This window comes from Cherax quadricarinatus, chromosome 14, assembly GCF_038502225.1.
Source record: "Cherax quadricarinatus isolate ZL_2023a chromosome 14, ASM3850222v1, whole genome shotgun sequence".
NCBI lineage: Eukaryota > Metazoa > Arthropoda > Malacostraca > Decapoda > Parastacidae > Cherax > Cherax quadricarinatus.
The window spans coordinates 41,161,491-41,184,489 of NC_091305.1; the positions used below are offsets into that span (position 1 = coordinate 41,161,491).

Below are 22,999 nucleotides of genomic sequence, written 5' to 3' on the forward strand. Positions count from 1 at the left end.
CCTCTAATACTTTTATTAACTCCACACCTTCTCCTAATTTCCACACTCCGAATTTTCTGCATAATATTTACACCACACATTGCCCTTAGACAAGACATCTCCACTGCCTCCAACCGCCTTCTCGCTGCTGCATTCACAACCCAAGCTTCACACCCATATAAGAGTTTTCGTACTACTATACTTTCTTACATTCCCTTCTTTGCCTCCATAGATGACGTTTTTTGACTCCACATATACCTCAACGCACCATTCATCTTTTTTCCTTCATCAATTCTATGATTAACCTCATCCTTCATAAATCCATCCGCCGACACGTCAACTCCCAAGTATCTGAAAACATTCACTTCTTCCATACTCCTCCTCCCCAATTTGATATCCAATTTTTCTTTATCTAAATCATTTGATACCCTCATCACCTTACTCTTTTCTGTGTTCACTTTCAACTTTCTACCTTTACACACACTCCCAAACTCATCCACTAACCTTTGCAATTTTTCTATAGAATCTCCCATAAGCACAGTATCATCAGCAAAAAGTAACTGTGTCAATTCCCATTTTGTATTTGATTCCCCATAATTTAATCCCACCCCTCTCCCGAGCACCCTAGCATTTACTTCTTTTATGACCCCATCTATAAATATATTAAACAACCATGGTGACATTACACATCCCTGTCTAAGACCTACTTTTACCGGGAAGTAGTCTCCCTCTCTTCTGCACCCTAACCTGAGCCTCACTATCCTCATAAAAAGTCTTTACAGCATTTAGTAATTTACCACCTATTCCATATACTTGCAACATCTGCCACATTGTTCCCCTATCCACTCTATCATATGCCTTTTCTAAATCCATAAATGCAATAAAAACTGCCCTATCTTTATCTAAATACTGTTCACATATATGCTTCAATGTAAACACTTGATCTACACATCCCCTACCCTCTGTGAAACCTCCTTGCTCATCCGCAATCCTACATTCTGTCTTGCCTCTAATTCTATCAGTAATAACCCTACCGTACACTTTTCCTGGTATACTCAATAAACTTATTCCTCTATAATTTTTACAATCTCTTTTGTCCCCCTTCCCTTTATATAAAGGGACTATACATGCTCTCCGCCAATCCCTAGGTACCTTCCCCTCTTTCAACCATTTATTAAACAAAAGTACCAACCACTCCAACAATATATCCCCCCTGCTTTTAACATTTCTGTCATGATCCCATCAGTTCCAGCTGCTTTACCCCCTTTCATTCTCTGTAATGCCTCACATACCTCTCCCACACTTACATTCTGCTCTTCTTCACTCCTGAAAGATGGTATACCTCCCTGGCCAGTGCATGAAATTACCGCCTCCCTTTCTTCCTCAACATTTAAAAGTTCCTTAAAATATTCTTGCCATCTACCTAATACCTCCCTCTCTCCATCTACTAACTCCCCTACTCTGTTTTTAACTGACCAATCCGTACGTTCCCTAGGCTTTCTTAACTTGTTTAATTCACTCCAAATTTTTTTTCTTATTTTCATTAAAATTTGTTGACAGTGCCTCTCCCACTCTATCATCTGCTCTCCTTTTGCACTCTCTCACCACTCTCTTCACCTTTCTTTTACTCTCCATATACTCTGCTCTTCTATAACACTTCTGCTTTGTAAAAACCTCTCATAAGCTAACTTTTTCTCTTTTATCACACCCTTTACTTCATCATTCCACCAATCACTCCTCTTTCCTCCTGCCCCCACCCTCCTATAACCACAAACTTCTGCCCCACATTCTAATACTGCATTTTTAAAACTCATCCAACCCTCTTCAACTCCCGCACTACTCAACTTTGCACTAGCCCACCTTTCTGCCAATAGTCGTTTATATCTCACCCGAACTTTCTCCTCCCTTAGTTTATACACTTTCACTTCACTTCAACTTGTTGTTGCCACCTTCCTCTTGTCCCATCTACCTCTTACTCAAACTGTAGCTATAACTAAATAATGATCCGATATATCAGTTGCCCCTCTATAAACATGTACATCCTGGAGCCTACCCATTAACCTTTTATCCACCAATACATAATCTAACAAACTATTTTCATTACGTGCTACATCATACCTTGTATATTTATTTATCCTCTTTTTCATAAAATATGTATTACTTATTACCAAATCTCTTTCTACACATAGCTCAATTAAAGGCTCTCATTTACATTTACCCCTGGCACCCCAAATTTACCTACTACTCCCTCCACAACATTTTTACCCACTTTAGCATTGAAATCCCCAACCACAAGTACTCTCACACTTGGTTCAAAACTCCCCACGCATTCACTCAACATTTCCCAAAATCTCTCTCTCTCCTCTACACTTCTCTCTTCTCCAGGTGCATATACACTTACTACAATCCACTTTTCACATCCACCCTTTATTTTACTCAACATAATCCTCGAATTAATACATTTATACTCCCTCTTTTCCTGCCATAGCTTATCCTTCAACATTATTGCTACTCCTTCTTTAGCTCTAACTCTATTTGAAACCCCTGACCTAATCCCATTTACTTCTCTCCACTGAAACTCTCCAACTCCCTTCAGCTTTGTTTCACTTAAAGCCAAGACATTCAGCTTCTTCTCATTCATAGCATCCACAGTCATCTTTCTTATCATTCGCACAACATCCACACACATTCAGACATCCCACTTTGATAGTTTTCTTCTTCTTTTTCGTAATCTGTACAGGAATAATACTTGTAGTAACTTCACACCTGCTAATTTCCACACTATGAATTCTCCACTTTTACCAAATATTTTTTCTCCATTTTTTTTTTTTCAACAAACCGGCCGTATCCCACCAAGGCAGGGTGGCCCAAAAAGAAAAACGAAAGTTTCTCTTTTTTAAATTTAGTAATTTATACGGGAGAAGGGGTTACTAGCCCCTTGCTCCTGGCATTTTAGTCGCCTCTTACAACACGCATGGCTTATGGAGGAAGAATTCTGTTCCACTTCCCCATGGAGATAAGAGGAAATAAACAACAACAAGAACTAGAAAGAAAATAGAAGAAAACCCAGAGGGATGTGTATATATACATATATATGCTTGTACTTGCATGTGTAGTGTGACCTAAGTGTAAGTAGAAGTAGCAAGACGTACTTGAAATCTTGCATGTTTATGAGACAGAAAAAAAGACACCAGCAATCCTACCATCATGTAAAACAATTACAGGCTTTCATTTTAAGTTCACTTGGCAGGACTGTAGTACCTCCCCTGGGAGGTTGCTGTCTACCAACCTTCTTCTTCTTCTTTCAACGTACCAGCCGTATCCCACTGAGGTGGGGTGGCCCAAAAGAAAAAACTGAAGTTTCTCCTTTTAAATTTAGTAATATATACAGGAGAAGGGGTTACTAGCCCCTTGCTCCCGGCATTTTAGTCGCCTCTTACAACACGCATGGCTTACAGAGGAAGAATTCTGTTCCACTTCCCCATGGAGATAAGAGGAAATAAACAAGAACAAGAATTAGAAAGAAAATAGAAGAAAACCCAGAGGGGTGTGTATATATATGCTTGTACATGTATGTTTAGTGTGACCTAAGTGTAAGTAGAAGTAGCAAGACTTACCTGTAATCTTGCATATTTATGAGACAGACAAAAGACACCAGCAATCCTACCATCATGTAAAACAATTACAGGCTTTCGTTTTACACTCACTTGGCAGGACGGTAGTACCTCCCTGGGCGGTTGCTGTCTACCAACCTACTACCTAGAATTTTTTTCTCCATGCCCAGGGCATGTTACCACCTCTTTCATCATCAGTATCTAACAACTCAAAATATTCTCTTCTCTTTCTGGTACTTTGCTTTCCCCATCTTACAAAACTGGCAAGTCCATGTCCTCTTCAGGCATACTAAACTAAGCTATGCTTTCTCCAAGACATAAAATTTAAATAATGATAAAAGCAAAGTTCCAGGTGCCTACAGTGTTCCTTAAGGAAATTATTTTTTTCTTTTTTAGCTAAGTGGATAATGTCTTAAGAGTTGATAAACCCAAAATTATATTTATTTTGAATTAGTTGAGATTTCTTAAATGCATGAAAGTCATTTGATAAAGTCATTGATGCTTATTAATTCTTTTTATTTAATGCTAAAACATTCCCAGTACATTTTGAGTTATGTTTTGTTTTTCTAATTTGCTTATGAGGATATGAATGTTTTGTTAAATGTTATGCTTAATAAGCTTGTTGAATTCATGAATGTTTATAATTTCAGTATCTACCGGTGAATACACTCCCCGTGACCCCAGTCTGTGGGTTGGACAAGCCAATGCTAGCACAGTCACTTATTATGGTGGTAATGGACAGGGCAGAGGAGTTAGTGTGGGACCAAGATTCTCTGCTCCTCCTCCACTCCTGCCCACCACTACATCACGGGAACTAATAAGTGTACCTGTTAATAATGGAAGCCACATGGGGGTATGTACAGTATTGTATTTTGAAAATTTGGATAAAGACGTACAAATTACTCTTGCCAACTATAAGAGAATACGATCTTCAAATATTCAGTTATTTATGTATAAATTCCAGTACTAATAGTTTAGCTATGTACAATTCAGGATGATTATTATTAATCTGCAAATGAGCAGGTACACACTTATTTTTTTATATGTACTTTTTAACTTTTAAGTCTGTTGATTTTTTTTTTTTTTGTAAAATTGGCCAAATTACCAATTCCTTTGCCCTTTGTATGTAGTTGTGATAGTTGAATGGACAGTTGAATGTAAGGCATAATAGCAAAATAGCTGGGAATTGGGTAGAATTCATCAAGGGCTAAATCGTTGGTGCGTAAATTATACCAAGACTGACAATTTTGTGCCTGTTTAATTCCCAAAGTTTTCTTTCAAATTTTGCATTTTTGTTATTGCCTTCATGTAAAGTCTCTACCCTTTCCGAAGATAAGGTTATTTACTTATTTTTTAAACCCTTTCAGTGTCATGACCCCAGTTCTCAAACTTGCTCTCAGGGTCGAAAAATCCTCCCCCCCCCACACACACCAAAAATTATCTTTTGAAGTGATAGAGAATCATTTTTCGAAGGTAGTGAAACCAAAGGTATGATATTTGATGGAAAACTTACGAAATTATGCTCTCGCAAAGTCTGCAGTCTCTGCGATATTTACACATTGGAGATTTTGCTTACTTTGTGCTCTATTTTTGGCCAATTCCATTGTTCCAGTCCACCAAACCCATAACTATTTTGCTAGTATTCCTTTTATTCTGTCGACTGAGTATGTGAAACCACCCATTTACCTATTTCAACTACCCAATAAAGTGACCAGAAGTCGGTAATTTGGCCAGTTTCCTACAAAATTCTACAATTGCCAATTTGAAAAGAGGGTCCAGAATAAGCATTGTAGACATTCCTGGCACTAAATAAACATTTCCTCTGTTCCTTAGTCACATCTCCAGGCCCTTCTTCTATTATGCTTGCTTTTCATTTTGAATTTTTATTCACACAAAAAATAGAAGATTTACTGTTATGCAGACTACTGCATTATAGTAATTATTGTATAAATAATGTCACTGCATTCCTAAATGCATATTAGACTGGCCAGTTGGACACGTATTGGACAAGTGATGTCACGTGCACTTAGGAATATCGGCAAAAATTAAAATTTTTTGCTACTTTGAGCTTAATTTCAAGCTACTTTCAGTCCTGAAACTAATCAAAATCATCTCTGTTTCTGTAATATATCTTTCATTCTATCAAAGGAGACCAAGAAACTGAGAATACAACCATAAAAACTATACAAAAATACACTGCAAAGTCGCTGTTTTAAAGCAAAAACATCATTGCAGTTTTCCCTCATGCACTGCATGCTGCAGGATTTTTTTATATGGAGCACACTTACCACATAGACCCATTCTCTCATACCTAGGTCCAGATTTACCACTCACAGCTTATCTTAGTTAGCTGAGTTGGTAACATCATATTACAGGATTGACACAAGCTTCAAAGCCATGATACAATGAGACTGACGCTGAAAAGGTTAAATAGCAATACTGCCAGGACTTTCAGTTTCAGAGATTATGACTGAAAGGGTTAATAAAAATCTTGGAGGCAGGCAGAAAAGTCAGGCAACCACTTAAAGGTACACCTTCAGGCATATTTAATTACAGTAAATCCTTGATATAACAGTGGTAAAAAAATAATCTTGACACCTGGCTTCACATCCTCCAAGAATTGAGGATGACTTGTATATAAAATGGTTCCCTTCCCTTCCCTGCACACTTCTGTGTGACTAGTTAATGGTCCAGGACAGATCAAAATGTCGTGTTTCATTCTCCTATGTGCAGGTTATTTGTATAAGGACTAGGGACTAGGAGAACCCTGAATTCAAGATTTTTCTGGGACAGGCACATCCTCACTTTAAGAATTGAGGACTTCCATAAATTGTGTCATCCTTTTTAAGTCACTGGTTCTCTGGGCTGGAATGCTGCTGTACAATAACAGCCCCATTCAAGGTGGGAAATAATGCAGATCTAAAGAATATACAGAGAACCTTCACTGCATGTATAAGCAGCTTAATTACTTGGAACATTACAAATCCTTGATTTGTCCTCCCTGGAATGCAGAGAGAAACATACATCCCAATCTACACCTGGAAAATCCTAAAGGGACTGATCTTACATCTACACATGGAAATCACTTCCTGTGAAAGCAAAAGACTAGGTAGATGGTGCAACATAACCCCAATGAAAAGCAGGGATGCCATGAGTACACTCATGGCTTCCCAGACACAGTAAGTGTCCGGGGCCCAAGACTTCAACATTCTCCCACTATGCATAAAGGGAATTACCGGTAGACCCCTGGCTGCCTTCAAGATGGAACTGGACAGATATCTAAAGTCAGCACCCAGTCAGCCAGGCTGTAGTTTGTACATAGTATTGTGTCCAGCCAGCTGTTACAACTGGGTGGATTAGGTGCTGAGAGGCCTGGTCAAAACACACTTCAGGTAGACTACAAGTAGTATTATGTTAGGCATTTTTTTTTACATTATTCTGATTTAACAGACAAACAATCCTACCTATTAGAAAGGAAGTATTTGAGGGTTTTAAATGTTGCAGCAAGTGGAAGCTAGAAGACCAGTGGAGATGTGTTTGACAGCATTATGTTGTATGAATATTATATAGAAAACAAGGAGCTTGGAGATTAGAAGAAAGTGTGGGATTAATGAAAGCTGTTGAAGTGGTTTGCACATTTAGAAAGGATGGACCAAAATAAAATGACTAGGACAGTGTATAAATCTAGGGTGAAGGAAAAAAGGGAGTAGGGATTGTTCCAGGAAAGTTTCAAAGGAGGGAGTAGAGGTTTTGAGTGCTATGTGGCTTGGGCATCCAATAGGCCTGTATGAGTTCAGTTGGTAGTAGGAAGTGGAGACAAGTTGATTTTATGACTTGACATGCTATTGGAGTGTGAGCAGGGTAACATTTTTGAAGGTATTTATGTAAACCAGTATGCCTGACTTGAGCCTTGGAGGTGGAAATTACAATGCTTGCACTTGAGAGGAGGGGTTTGGATGTTGCAGTTCAGAGGGTCATCTGAGCTGTGATGACAGCACACTTCTGGAAAGACTGATTGAATGAGTGACAGTGACAGTTTCTTTTTCAAATGGGAGAAGCTGACATATTAAAAAAATATTCAAAAGGATGTGAAAGTTGTGATGCTGTGGCTAATGCTGTGCTGCTTGGTAATACAGAAAGTACATTGTGCTCTAGGTACTGAACCATACAAAAACTAATGAAGTACTTCATTCTTTTATCCAGCAGTGTAGCAGTGGTGTTCGTCCATCTTTAGCAAAACGTCTTGGGCCAGCTGTTCCCCTTTCTCATAACATGTCTGTGGTCTCTAAGCCTGGACGTCCAGACCTAGACAGCTGCACATTGGAACTCAGGAAGATTCCTCCAGGTCTCAACACTATTGCACACCTGAATGATCATTTTGCAAAGTTTGGGACAGTAGTTAATATACAGGTAATTTTATTTTGTTAACACTATTCTGTTTTAATTATTTGGTATCCTGGGTTTGAATACTATAAGGTTTTTGCCTGTTCTCTTCTGCAGCTTCATTTCCAGATGTGTTAGTGGGAAACAGCTGATTTGGTTAAAAAATCTAAAGAATAACTTTTAATTGACTTGCAACATTTGTTGGAAAAACATTTTGTTGTTAAAACTAAATTCAGATGTGGTCTTTAACCCGTAAACGGCCCAAGCAGATCTACGTTCACATGTGTAGTGCTACAAAAGTAGATCTACGTTTTTTTTACATATTTTCAAATATAACAAAAAAAAACTAGATCAAAGTTTTTTACACATTTTCAAATGTAAAAAAACAAAAAGATGATCTACTTTTTTTACATTCAAATGTTGAAAAAACGTATATATACGTTTGGACCGTTTACGGGTTAAACAGATTTTCAAAATCATTTGTCAGATGTGACTTCAGATGCCAGTTTATGAAATAAGGTCAGAATGTATAGGCAAAACATGATAGTGGATATTTATTTTTATGAATAAATCGTCAAGAGTGACAGTAAGTCAAATCAAATTTAGTTTTAGATATGCTGGGAGGTGATGCATATTTACACATTCACTTTCATTGAATCTTTAAACCGTGTCCAGTATACTAGTATGTAAACTGACAACTATGTGCCATATGTACTAGTACAGGAGGGCCCTGCTTACACAGCAGTTTAGGTTCCAGGCTACTGCTGTAAAGTGAAAATCACTGTAAAGTGAATCATAGCCTTTTTTTTTTACTTTCAAATGCATGTAAAAGCCTGATAACATGTTTACACTGTCATGTACTATTAAGTAAGCAACATAACTACGTTTACGGGATTATTAGGTCGTTCTTGCAGACGGGGAGTGAAGATAAAGGCTTTGGAGGCTTCTTACTTTATTTGCAATGTTGTGGGGTACACAGGCAGTGTGTTAAGTGCCCATGGCCTGGGAAGGCCATGCCCAGCGAGGGAGAGAAGGAGTGAGGCTGTTGTCCGAGTCTAGGCCGCTGAGTGCGTGAGTGTGTGGCAGGGGTGGGCACACTGAAGTGGTAGGCCTAGGTGGCAGCACCAGCATGGCGTGAAATATGAACTCAGCTGGCAGACAGCATAGGCTGTCTGTGCAGACAGTACAGGCTGTCTGCATTCGGTCGGCCACCTACCACATGGCTGTCCCGACCATGTCTGGCGGTAAAAGAAACTCGGTCTCTCTCTCGTAGGAACAGGGATACGGCCAGTGTGTTGAAAGAAGTTGAAAAGATAAAGATATATATATATATATATATATATATATATATATATATATATATATATATATATATATATATATATATATATATATATATATATATATATATATTTTTTTTTTTTTTTTTTTTTTTTTCAACAAGTCGGCCGTCTCCCACCGAGGCAGGGTGACCCAAAAAAGAAAGAAAATCCCCAAAAAGAAAATACTTTCATCATCATTCAACACTTTCACCACACTCGCACATTATCACTGTTTTTGCAGAGGTGCTCAGAATACAACAGTCTAGAAGCATACACATATAAAGATACACAACATATCCCTCCACACTACCAATATCCCAAACCCCTCCTTTAAAGTGCAGGCATTGTACTTCCCATTTCCAGGACTCAAGTCCGACTATATGAAAATAAATAAAAAAAAAATAAATAAAATATATAATAAATATAAAATATATATATATATATATATATATATATATATATATATATATATATATATATATATATATATATATATATAGGTAGTAGGTTGGTAGACAGCAACCGCCCAGGGAGGTACTACCGTCCTGCCAAGTGAGTGTAAAACGAAAGCCTGTAATTGTTTTACATGATGGTAGGATTGCTGGTGTCCTTTTTTCTGTCTCATGAACATGCAAGATTTCAGGTACGTCTTGCTACTTCTACTTACACTTAGGTCACACTACACATACATGTACAAGCACATATATACACACCCCTCTGGGTTTTCTTCTATTTTCTTTCTAGTTCTTATTCTTGTTTATTTCCTCTTATCTCCATGGGGAAGTGGAACAGAATTCTTCCTCCGTAAGCCATGCGTGTTGTAAGAGGCAACTAAAATGCCGGGAGCAAGGGGCTAGTAACCTCTTCTCCTGTATATATTACTAAATGTAAAAGGAGAAACTTTCGTTTTTCCTTTTGGGCCACCCCGCCTCGGTGGGATACGGCCGGTGTGTTGAAAGAAGAAGAATATATATATATATATATATATATATATTTATATATATATATATTTATATTTATATATTTATATAGGAATAACATCTTGTAGGAGTGAGGAAGAGCCAGTTGTGAGTGTGGGGGAAGTTCGTGAGGCAGTAGGTAAAATGAAAGGGGGTAAGGCAGCCGGGATTGATGGGATAAAGATAGAAATGTTAAAAGCAGGTGGGGATATAGTTTTGGAGTGGTTGGTGCAATTATTTAATAAATGTATGGAAGAGGGTAAGGTACCTAGGGATTGGCAGAGAGCATGCATAGTTCCTTTGTATAAAGGCAAAGGGGATAAAAGAGAGTGCAAAAATTATAGGGGGATAAGTCTGTTGAGTGTACCTGGTAAAGTGTATGGTAGAGTTATAATTGAAAGAATTAAGAGTAAGACGGAGAATAGGATAGCAGATGAACAAGGAGGCTTTAGGAAAGGTAGGAGGTGTGTGGACCAGGTGTTTACAGTGAAACATATAAGTGAACAGTATTTAGATAAGGCTAAAGAGGTCTTTGTGGCATTTATGGATTTGGAAAAGGCATATGACAGGGTGGATAGGGGGGCAATGTGGCAGATGTTGCAAGTGTATGGTGTAGGAGGTAGGTTACTGAAAGCAGTGAAGAGTTTTTACGAGGATAGTGAGGCTCAAGTTAGAGTATGTAGGAAAGAGGGAAATTTTTTCCCAGTAAAAGTAGGCCTTAGACAAGGATGTGTGATGTCACTGTGGTTGTTTAATATATTTATAGATGGGGTTGTAAGAGAAGTAAATGCGAGGGTCTTGGCAAGAGGCGTGGAGTTAAAAGATAAAGAATCACACACAAAGTGGGAGTTGTCACAGCTGCTCTTTGCTGATGACACTGTGCTCTTGGGAGATTCTGAAGAGAAGTTGCAGAGATTGGTGGATGAATTTGGTAGGGTGTGCAAAAGAAGAAAATTAAAGGTGAATACAGGAAAGAGTAAGGTTATGAGGATAACAAAAAGATTAGGTGATGAAAGATTGAATATCAGATTGGAGGGAGAGAGTATAGAGGAGGTGAACGTATTCAGATATTTGGGAGTGGACGTGTCAGCGGATGGGTCTATGAAAGATGAGGTGAATCATAGAATTGATGAGGGAAAAAGAGTGAGTGGTGCACTTAGGAGTCTGTGGAGACAAAGAATTTTGTCCTTTGAGGCAAAGAGGGGAATGTATGAGAGTATAGTTTTACCAACGCTCTTATATGGGTGTGAAGCGTGGGTGATGAATGTTGCAGCGAGGAGAAGGCTGGAGGCAGTGGAGATGTCATGTCTGAGGGCAATGTGTGGTGTGAATATAATGCAGAGAATTCGTAGTTTGGAAGTTAGGAGGAGGTGCGGGATTACCAAAACTGTTGTCCAGAGGGCTGAGGAAGGGTTGTTGAGGTGGTTCGGACATGTAGAGAGAATGGAGCGAAACAGAATGACTTCAAGAGTGTATCAGTCTGTAGTGGAAGGAAGGCGGGCTAGGGGTCGGCCTAGGAAAGGTTGGAGGGAGGGGGTAAAGGAGGTTTTGTGTGCGAGGGGCTTGGACTTCCAGCAGGCATGCATGAGCGTGTTTGATAGGAGTGAATGGAGACAAATGGTTTTTAATACTTGACGTGCTGTTGGAGTGTGAGCAAAGTAACATTTATGAAGGGATTCAGGGAAACCGGCAGGCCGGACTTGAGTCCTGGAGATGGGAAGTACAGTGCCTGCACTCTGAAGGAGGGGTGTTAATGTTGCAGTTTAAAAACTGTAGTGTAAAGCACCCTTCTGGCAAGACAGTGATGGAGTGAATGATGGTGAAAGTTTTTCTTTTTCGGGCCACCCTGCCTTGGTGGGAATCGGCCAGTGTGATAATATAAAAAAAAAATAATAAATATATAATATATATATATATATATATATATATATATATATTATATATATATATATATATATATATATATATATATATATATATATATATATATATATATATATATATATATATATATATATATATATATATACATACATACATACATACACATATGGAGATGGAAAAAAAAACTTCCTACAGAGAGGGAAGAAAAAAACATGTGGGGGTGTGCTAAACATCGTGGTCATAGGCAGTGAGCGTCGAGGGGCATCACTGCACGCCTTCCTGTGGCTGGACAGATACTGCAACACAGGAGACATCACTGCGGCTGAGCTGTGATGTAACAGGGTACGGTCTCCTCCGGAACGGTGAAAGTCATTGTAGGAGTCGCTGCAAGATTTCACTCAATCTGGGGCACAACCTGCTGGTGCCCTCAAGTGAGGCGTCATCAATACTCTTCAACTGGGCAGGACTTCTTCTGGCAAGCGACTCAGGAGGACATTTCTCGATTGGTACTGTCGCTGGGGCTGTCACTGCCGGCGAGCGTGAAGTGAGTCGTGGCAGAGACGACTCGGCGAAACATCTGGGAGTCATAACAGCATACACCGTACTGCAGTGAGCGGGCTAGCAGTCAAAGTGACATCATCTTTATGCAGGCTGCTCACTGAAGCTATGACAGGAGGCTGACACAGTGTCTGCCGACAGGGCTTAACTGCAGCTTAACGAGTGTCATTCCCTCGGCAGTTGGAGTTATAGCAGAGGTTAGTCTAAACTACCCCAGTCTTGTTTCTCTACATGTAATTGTACTCTGACGGTCAGGAGGTGAAGTGAAACAAATCTCGATGGGAATCGTAGCAGGTACGATTCTGCAGGGCATCACGAGCGACGAACAATTAAGAGCTTTCTGTACAAGGGGCTCAGATGCTCGGGCTGACTAATATCAGCTGTCAGATGCGCAGGTTACACCGAATGACAAGTAACACGAGGTGCTACACAGTGGTCTGGGCTCAAGACTACTCAGGACACACGGAAAACTGCACACACCCGCACTGCATATGCGGTATTACAGGGCTTACTAGCAAATGACGCTTTTCTGTGCAAAAATTGACACTAAGCTATACACAAGCATGCGAGAACACTGACTGAGAGGAATTAATTAACAATTAATTAACAAATTTTGTTGAAAATAAGAAAAAGTTTTGGAGTGAGATTAACAAGTTAAGGAAGCCTAGAGAACAAATGGATTTGTCAGTTAAAAATAGGAGAGGAGAGTTATTAAATGGAGAGTTAGAGGTATTGGGAAGATGGAGGGAATATTTTGAGGAATTGTTAAATGTTGATGAAGATAGGGAAGCTGTGATTTCGTGTATAGGGCAAGGAGGAATAACATCTTGTAGGAGTGAGGAATAGCCAGTTGTGAGTGTGGGGGAAGTTCGTGAGGCAGTAGGTAAAATGAAAGGGGGTAAGGCAGCCGGGATTGATGGGATAAAGATGGAAATGTTAAAAGCAGGTGGGGATATAGTTTTGGGGTGGTTGGTGCTATTATTTAATAAATGCATGGAAGAGGGTAAGGTACCTAGGGATTGGCAGAGAGCATGCATAGTTCCTTTGTATAAAGGCAAAGGGGACAAAAGAGAGTGCAAAAATTATAGGGGGATAAGTCTGTTGAGTATACCTGGTAAAGTGTATGGTAGAGTTATTATTGAAAGAATTAAGAGTAAGACGGAGAATAGGATAGCAGATGAACAAGGAGGCTTTAGGAAAGGTAGGGGGTGTGTGGACCAGGTGTTTACAGTGAAACATCTAAGTGAACAGTATTTAGATAAGGCTAAAGAGGTCTTTGTGGCATATATGAATTTGGAAAAGGCATATGACAGGGTGGATAGGGGGCAATGTGGCAGATGTTGCAGGTGTAGGAGGTAGGTTACTGAAAGCAGTGAAGAGTTTTTACGAGGATAGTGAGGCTCAAGTTAGAGTATGTAGGAAAGAGGGAAATTATTTCCCAGTAGAAGTAGGCCTTAGACAAGGATGTGTGATGTCACCATGGTTGTTTAATATATTTATAGATGGGGTTGTAAGAGAAGTAAATGCGAGGGTCTTGGCAAGAGGCGTGGAGTTAAAAGATAAAGAATCACACATAAAGTGGGAGTTGTCACAGTTTCTCTTTGCTGATGATACTGTACTCTTCGGAGATTCTGAAGAGAAGTTGCAGAGGTTGGTGGATGAATTTGGTAGGGTGTGCAAAAGAAGAAAATTAAAAGTGAATACAGGAAAGAGTAAGGTTATGAGGATAACAAAAAGATTAGGTGATGAAAGATTGGATATCAGATTGGAAGGAGAGAGTATGGAGGAGGTGAATGTATTCAGATATTTGGGAGTGGACGTTTCAGCGGATGGGTCTATGAAAGATGAGGTGAATCATAGAATTGATGAGGGGAAAAGGGTGAGCGGTGCACTTAGGAGTCTGTGAAGACAAAGAACTTTGTCCTTGGAGGCAAGGAGGGGAATATATGAGAGTACAGTTTTACCAACGCTCTTATATGGGTGTGAAGCATGGGTGATGAATGTTGCAGCGAGGAGAAGGCTGGAGGCAGTGGAGATGTCATGTCTGAGGGCAATGTGTGGTGTGAATATAATGCAGAGAATTTGTAGTTTGGAAGTTAGGAGGAGGTGCGGGATTACCAAAACTGTTGTCCAGAGGGCTGAGGAAGGGTTGTTGAGGTGGTTCGGACATGTAGAGAGAATGGAGCGAAACAGAATGACTTCAAGAGTGTATCAGTCTGTAGTGGAAGGAAGGCGGGGTAGGGGTTGGCCTAGGAAAGGTTGGAGGGAGGGGGTAAAGGAGGTTTTGTGTGCGAGGGGCTTGGACTTCCAGCAGGCATGCGTGAGCGTGTTTGATAGGAGTGAATGGAGACAAATGGTTTTTAATACTTGATGTGCTGTTGGAGTGTGAGCAAAGTAACATTTATGAAGGGGTTCAGGGAAACCGGCAGGCCGGACTTGAGTCCTGGAGATGGGAAGTACAGTGCCTGCACTCTGAAGGAGGGGTGTTAATGTTGCAGTTTAAAAACTGTAGTGTAAAGCACCCTTCTGGCAAGACAGTGATGGAGTGAATGATGGTGAAAGTTTTTCTTTTTTTGGCCACCCTGCCTTGGGGGGAATCAGCCAGTGTGATAATAAATAAAAAATATATCTTCTGTCAATCTTCTCGACAATACTGAAATAATTACTAGAACATTCAATGTGACATCGTGTGATGTCAGGCATGACGCCGTGAGGTGACGTCAGCAGATGTACATCAGCAGATGTCTCAAGGTGACGTCAGGGAGACATCGTGACGTCATGAAGTCGGGCAGCATTATGGATGATGTCGTGAAGTTGGGCAGCATTGTCGATGACGTTGTGAAGTCGGGCAGCATCGTGGGTGATGTCAATGAAGTCGGGTAGCATCATGGGTGGCATCATAGGAGTGATGTCAGTGTGATGCGGCAGCAGACCACAGCATGTGGCCTAGGATGTCTGGCTTGGTAAGCCACGTGGCTTGTAGATCCACGTGACATCGTCCACAACCCACGTGGCTTCGTGATCCACGTTGCATGGTGATCCACGTTGCTTCGAGTGGCCTTGGGCACTCGGATACACAGCTCTGGCAATGAATTCACATGGAAAACAGCAGAAAACACAGCAGAGGGAGTGAGCACATAGTGGTTGAGTGTGGTGGTAGGCCGGTGAGGTGTGAGTGCACAGCAGGGTGAGCGCGGGTGAGCGTATGGCGAGGAACGGCCACTTCCTCCTCCTCTCCCACCCACAGACACAGGGAGACACTCACACTGGATGCAGAAATCACCACAAAACTCACCTCTGACTTACTGAAATAGCCGTGCTGAGCTGAACAACAACAGCAGAACACACAAGTGATGCCGAACACGTGACTTGAGAAACTGCGTGGGGCACTGTGGCGTGGAGTCACTGGGACGTGCCACTTAACAATTCTTGAAGAAATTCAGAAGATTTCGGCTAGATCCTGCGTGCACCTGTCTGGATGCTGGAACGTGCAGGCATGACATCAGGACATCTCGTTGAGAGATGGATGCTTCTTGTGTGGGGTGATGAAGTGAAGATGACTTCATTCCTCTTCCTTCCTCTCCCCGGGCAAACACACTTGCTGCGACCACCGCTTCCACCAATGTTTTGTAGGTTTATAGGCGATGCTGCAATGTGGGGTTCAATTATAAGCGAATGTTTACGTTATCATATGCTATTAAGTAAGCAACATAGCTAGGCCTAAAAAATGCATATATAGTACATACATAACTTAAAATATTTTTTGTTTTTAGCTTATACCAAGTGGTGAATATATTTATTGTAGGAAGTCTGAATAAATGAAAAATGGGTATAATTGAAAGCCACTGTAATAGTGACTCACTGTAAAGCAGGGCCTACCTGTATGCACAGTTTTTCGTACCATCAAATCTGCCACTTGCCAATGTTTTTTGACCTCAGCACAGCTCTTTGGGTCTTCAATCTATTCATACACTTTGAAAAATCTAAAGGCCAGTGGGTTTCACACAGTGTATCATGGTTAATTACAGAGACGAAGACTGTGTGTCTGATGTACTAGTACACCTGATTAACTTAAGTAAACAGTGAAATCAGAAGGTGGTGTTGCAGCACCAGCTTGCCCACTAGCAAACAGGATGTGCAAGTAGCATGAAGATGACTAATTCATTCTTCATTTATTACAGTTTCTTAATACTAATGGTGAAATTCAGCCACAAAGAAGACTAAGTATATTTAAACAGGATAACCCAGTAAGGTCAAACAGTGTGACTTATATCCATGTTTTGAGGAATATTACACACTTAAACAACTGTAGTATTATAAGTATTCCTTGTATATAGCATTAGAAGACCAAAATTATAAAGATTTTCAATGCAAAGGGCTGAGACATGAAGCAGGCATGTGTGAGCGTGTTAGGAGTGGATGGAGACAAATTATTTTTTGGGACCTGACAAACTGTTGGAGTGTGAGCAGGGTAATATTTTGTGAGGGGATTCAGGTAAACTGGTTAGCTGGACTTGAGTCCTGGAGGTGGGAAGTACAATGCCTGGCTGTTAGAGAGTGAATTTGGGAAGTAGCAAGTTGAGAGGCAGGATCAAGAGCTGAGACTAAACTCCTGCAGCCACAAATAGACTAATGCACATGTTTGTATACGTGAATGCAGGAATAATAGCAAATGTACTCTTATGGGTCAGTGAGTACCATCGGGGAAGGAAACAATGATTGTCAGGGAAGAGACTTTGGAATGGGGAAAAGTAAGTAGCAGGGTTAATTACATTCTGGATAGAATTGAATAAGATGTATCCCTGTTTACAGATGTGATCTAAAAATGATGAGGGGGCAAAAATCAAACGAGAAAAGGGAAAGGCTCAAAATTGATCTTGAAAAACTGCAAGATTGGTAGATAAGTGGTTGCTTGAATTCGGCCTCAGCAAATGCAAGGTTTGAAGAATGAGGAAAAGGCCAGAAGACAGGACATGGAGTATATACTCTGGGTACAGTCTGTGGACTACAATCAGAGGGACCTAGAGATAACTGAACATCAGCTGAATGACTTGTGCAGCCAATGCCCATCTGGCAAATCTAAGAGAAACTTACAGGAATCTCGACAGAATTGATTCTTGGCCCTTTATGCAATGTATTTCAGGCCTATCTTTAGTATATAACACCAGTATAGAACTCATTCCTGAAAAAAGAATGTTAAGAAACTGGAGAGAAGGCAGATGTAGCGAGGCTTGTTCCTGAGCTAAGGAGCATGAGCTACAAGAAGAGATTAATAGAATTTAATGCAAAGACATGGGAGAATGGAAGAACCAGGGAAAATATGATGTTAACAGACAAAATACTCAGAGTATATCAATGACACTGCAGTGTTGATTATAATTGGAGGGACATATCACTATTTTTTTATTTTTTTTAACACTGGCTATCTCCCATTGAGGCAGGATGACCCCAAAAAAAAGAAACACTTTCACAATCATTCACACTCACTGTCTTTGCAGGGCTCACAGATACGACAGTTTTGATGTCACTCTAAACAGCAAATACCCCAAACCCCTTTGAAGTGCAGGCATTGTACTTCCCACCTCCAGGACTCAAGTCTGGCTTACTGGTTTCCCTGATTCCCTTCACAAAATATTACCGTGCTCATACTCCAGAAGCTCGTCAAGTCCGAAACATCATTTGTCTCCACTCCTATCTAATACGCTCGACTTAAAATTTAAATTAAAAATATGGAATATGACAGCACTGTTGGTGTGCCCTCCTCACCTACTCGCAGCAGGAATCTGTGACTCCTGAAGTGTTAATCAATTTATTTATAAACATCATCTTCATTATCTTTGTATTTTAGCCTTGATAATTTGGAGAATTTGAAAATGTTGCATAGGTTGACTTATTCAGAACACACCTACATCTGTGTTTAGGTCTGTGAATCCCATGGTGATAAACAATTTATATATAAGCATTATCATTAGTTTCCTCATTGGATATGAAAACACTGATTTACTCCCATCCATGAGGACTGAAAGTGTCTCCCTCTTATATTCGGTAGCTTATAGCTGGTATTTTTGACACATTCTTGTCACCTGTGTGCTAGTATGTTGGTCACAATTTAGGGGTTAATAATTGAATACCTAATTAGGACAAGATACTGGGTTTAAACACTTATTTAGGGGATGTTATACTGCCAGCATTGTACATGGGTTTAATATTATATTTGATTTGTCTTTCTTTGAATTTTGTGTTTTAAAGTTCAATTTTTTAACTAAAAAGTTTCTTTTCTGTAACAGGTTCACCATGAAGGGAACCCAGAAAATGCTTTAGTAACTTTCAATAGCCACTCTGAGGCCAACGCTGCTTATCGTAGTACTGAGGCTGTGCTCAACAACAGATTCATAAAACTATTTTGGCACAATCCACAGGTAAAATTTAAAAGTGCTGCTTGTATTAACATACATATGTTAATTGTTTTGAATTATTTTGTCAATGGTTCAAGGAGTCATTGTCCTCTTGACTCTCTCTGACTAGGAGCCCTCTTAAAGGGGAAAGGAAATATTGCAGGTTTGCTTAGAAATGCAACATATTAAAGATATATATATGTACTGGCTTAGAAATGCAACATATTAAAGATATATATATGTACTGAATGTAAGTAGAGGTAAGAAATTCCTCTCATCTTACATCTCATCTTTAACAAGCTTCCATTTCACTTCTCATGTGACAGGATGCTAGCACCTTCATGGGTAATTGCTGTCTGGTAATCTGCTACCTACTGCTTTTCAATCAAGGTTTTGTTTATGAAGTTTGATAAAGCAAATTGTTCATGTGAATTTTCCACCTGTGCTAATGTAATGTTGGAGATAGAGCCATGTGCCCATGCCTTTTTGTTTCTTTCCTTCTTTCTCATTTGTATTTGCTTCCTGAGGTAAAGTCAGTGTTTTTCCCATAGCCTTACATGTAAATTCAAGCATAAAATGACTTCACTAAAATGTTTTATAATGCAGAGGTCATGTTATTAACCCTTTGAGGGTCCTTGCTGTAGTTCTATGCCATGAGCTCAGCTCACTTAGATAAGATGTGAGTAGTAAATTTGGGTCTAGATATGAGAATATGCATCCATGTGGTAAGTGTTCATCATATAAAAAAATTCCTGCAACATGCAGTGAATAATGAGAAAAAAAAGCTGCAACTTTGTGGTGTATTTTCTTATGGTTTTCATGGTTGTATTCATGGTTTCTTGGTCTCATTTGATAGCATGGAAGATATTACTGATATAGAGATGATTTTGATTTGTTTCAGAGCTGAAAATAGCTTGAAATATAGCTCAAAGTAGTGGAAAAGTTCGATTTTTGGTGATGTTCAAGAGTAAACAAATCACATCACGTGTCCAATACACGTCAGCTGGTGGGCCTGATATGCATTCATGAATGCGCTGATGTTATTTATACAATTATTACAATATTGCATAACAGTAAATCTTTTAGTTTTTGGTGTGAATAAAAAAATCAAAATGGAATTCATGTGTAAAGCCTGGAAATGTAACTAAGGAACAGAGGAAATGTTATTTCAGTGCCAGGAATGCCTGCATTGTTTATTCTATACCCTATTTTGAAATTGAAATATTTTGAAATTTGGATGAAATTGGCCAAATCACCAATTTCTGATCACTATTGGGTAGCTGAAATAGTTGATTGGGCATTTTTTTTTTGTGCTCAGTCATTAAATAAAAAGCTAAGAATTTGGTCAATTGGAACAGAGTAATTGGCCTAAAATAGGAGTCTTAAGTGGGAAAAATTGCCTATGCATAAATATTGCAATAGCATAATTTCATCAGTTTTTCATCAAATTTTGTACTTTTTGTTTTATTACTATCAGAAAAAGATTTTTTATCATTTCACAAGAAAAAATAACAAAATTTTGTTTGGAAAATTCTTGGACTCTGTGGACAAGTTTTGGATCAGGGGTCTGGACCCTGAAAGGGTTAAGAATTGGAGTATGACCTAAAATTGCATAAAATGAAGTGAAGAAATGTATGGGCAAAAATAATATTAGGTTTTAGATATTAGTGTGCACATAATTGTAATTATGAATTCCACTTTTCTTTACCAAATGAAACAATAGGATCCATTATGCCTGCACCAAATGTACATACATCAGAGAGAAATGAATTTCATAAAGGAATTACGAAGAAAAATGATAAATCAATGTGGAAGAGTGAACAATAAATCATGGGAGAATGCATAATAAAACAGCATGGGAGAGTGAATAATAAAATGTGGGAGGGTGAATAATAAAGCAACATGGGAGGATGAATAATAAAACAACATGGAAGGGTGAATAATAAAATAACATGGGAGGGTGAAAAATAAAACATGGGAGGGTGAATAATAAAACATGGGAGGGTGAATAATAAAACAACGTGGGAGGGTGAATAATAAAACAATGTGGGAGGGTGAATAATAAAACATGGGAGGGTGAATAATAAAACAACATGGGAGGGTGAATAATAAAATAACATGGGAGGGTGAATAATAAAACAATCTGGGAGGGTGAATAATAAAACATGGGAGGGTGAATAATAAAATAATGTGGGATGGTGTCCAGGTGCTTTTTAAGGACTTGCTGCTCATGTTGGTGTGTGGAATTTTTTTTTTTCTTTTTTCTTTTTTTTTAACAAGTCGGCCGTCTCCCACTGAGGCAGGGTGACCCAAAAAGAAAGAAAATCCCCAAAAAGAAAATACTTTCATCATCATTCAACTCTTTCACCTCACTCACATATAATGACTGTTTTTGCAGAGGTGCTCAGAACACAACAGCTTAGAAGCATATACGTATAAAGATACACAACATATCCCTCTAAACTGCCAATATCCCGAACCCCTCCTTTAGAGTGCAGGCATTGTACTTCCCATTTCCAGGACTCAAGTCCGGCTATATAAAAATAACCGGTTTCCTTGAATCCCTTCACTAAATATTACCCTGCTCACACTCCAACAGATCGCCAGGTCCCAAATACCATTCGTCTCCATTCATTCCAATCTAACACGCTCATGCACGCCTGCTGGAAGTCCAAACTCCTCGCCCACAAAACCTCCCTTACCCCTTGCTTCCAACCTTTTCGAGGACAACCCCTACCCCGCCTTCCTTCTCCTAAAGATTTAAATGCTCTCCATGTCATTCTACTTTGATCCATTTTCTCTAAATGACTAAACCACCTCAACAACCCCTCTTCAGCCCTCTGACTAATACTTTTATTAACTCCACACCTAATTTCCACACTCAAATTTTCTGCATAATATTTACACCACACATTGCCCTTAGACAGGACATCTCCACTGCCTCCAACCGCCTCCTCGCTGCTGCATTCACAACCCAAGCTTCACACCCATATGAGTGTGTTGGTACTACTATACTTTCATACATTCCCTTCTTTGCCTCCATAGATAATGTTTTTTGTCTCCACATATACCTCAATGCACCACTCACCTTTTTTCTCCCATCAGTTCTATGATTAACCTCATCCTTCATAAATCCATTCGCCGACACTTCAACTCCCAAGTATCTGAAAAAATTCACTTATTCCATATTCCTCCTCCCCAATTTGATATCCAATTTTTCTTTATCTAAATCATTTGATACCCTCATCACCTTGCTCTTTTCTATGTTCACTTTAAACTTTCTACCTTTATACACACTCCCAAACTCGTCCACTAAACTTTGCAATTTTCTTTAGAATCTCCCATAAGCACAGTATCATCAGCAAAAAGCAACTGTGTCAATTCCCATTTTGTATTTGATTCCCCATAATTTAATCCCACCCCTCTCCCGAGCACCCTAGCATTTACTTCTTTTACAACCCCATCTATAAATATATTAAACAACCATGGTGACATTACACATCTCTAAGACCTACTTTTACTGGGAAGTAGTCTCCCTCTCTTCTACACACCCTAACCTGAGCCTCACTATCTTCATAAAAACTCTTTACACCATTTAGTAACTTACCACCTATTCAATATACTTGCAACATCTGCCACATTGCTCCCCCCAAACATGTCCAGTTACATAATTGGTCACATTTGGAGGTAATCGTTATGCCCACTGTACTTGGAACACTCTATTATATGCCGTTTTTAAATCCATAAATGCAATGAAAACTTCCCTACCTTTATCTAAATACTGTTCACATATATGCTTCAATGTAAACACTTGATCTACACATCCCCTACCTACTCTAAAACCTCCTTGCTCATCCGCAATCCTACATTCTGTCTTACCTCTAATTCTTTCAGTTATAACCCTA

General features: G+C 39.4%; 1 protein-coding gene across 7 annotated transcripts in view; it reads left to right on the forward strand.

The window, feature by feature from the left end:
* swm (Zinc finger protein swm) overlaps positions 1–22,999 on the forward strand; it is a 243,197-nt gene that overhangs the window by 51,703 nt on the left and 168,495 nt on the right. For 5 of the 7 annotated variants that reach the window (XM_070084978.1, XM_070084981.1, XM_070084975.1 and 2 more), the window contains 3 exons: positions 4,244–4,446; positions 7,797–8,003; positions 18,987–19,118. In XM_070084978.1, the coding sequence (XP_069941079.1) occupies positions 4,244–4,446; positions 7,797–8,003; positions 18,987–19,118 (542 nt within the window). The remainder of the gene's footprint in view (positions 1–4,243; positions 4,447–7,796; positions 8,004–18,986; positions 19,119–22,999) is intronic. The other 2 variants (XM_070084976.1, XM_070084980.1) reach the window with 1 other exon arrangement.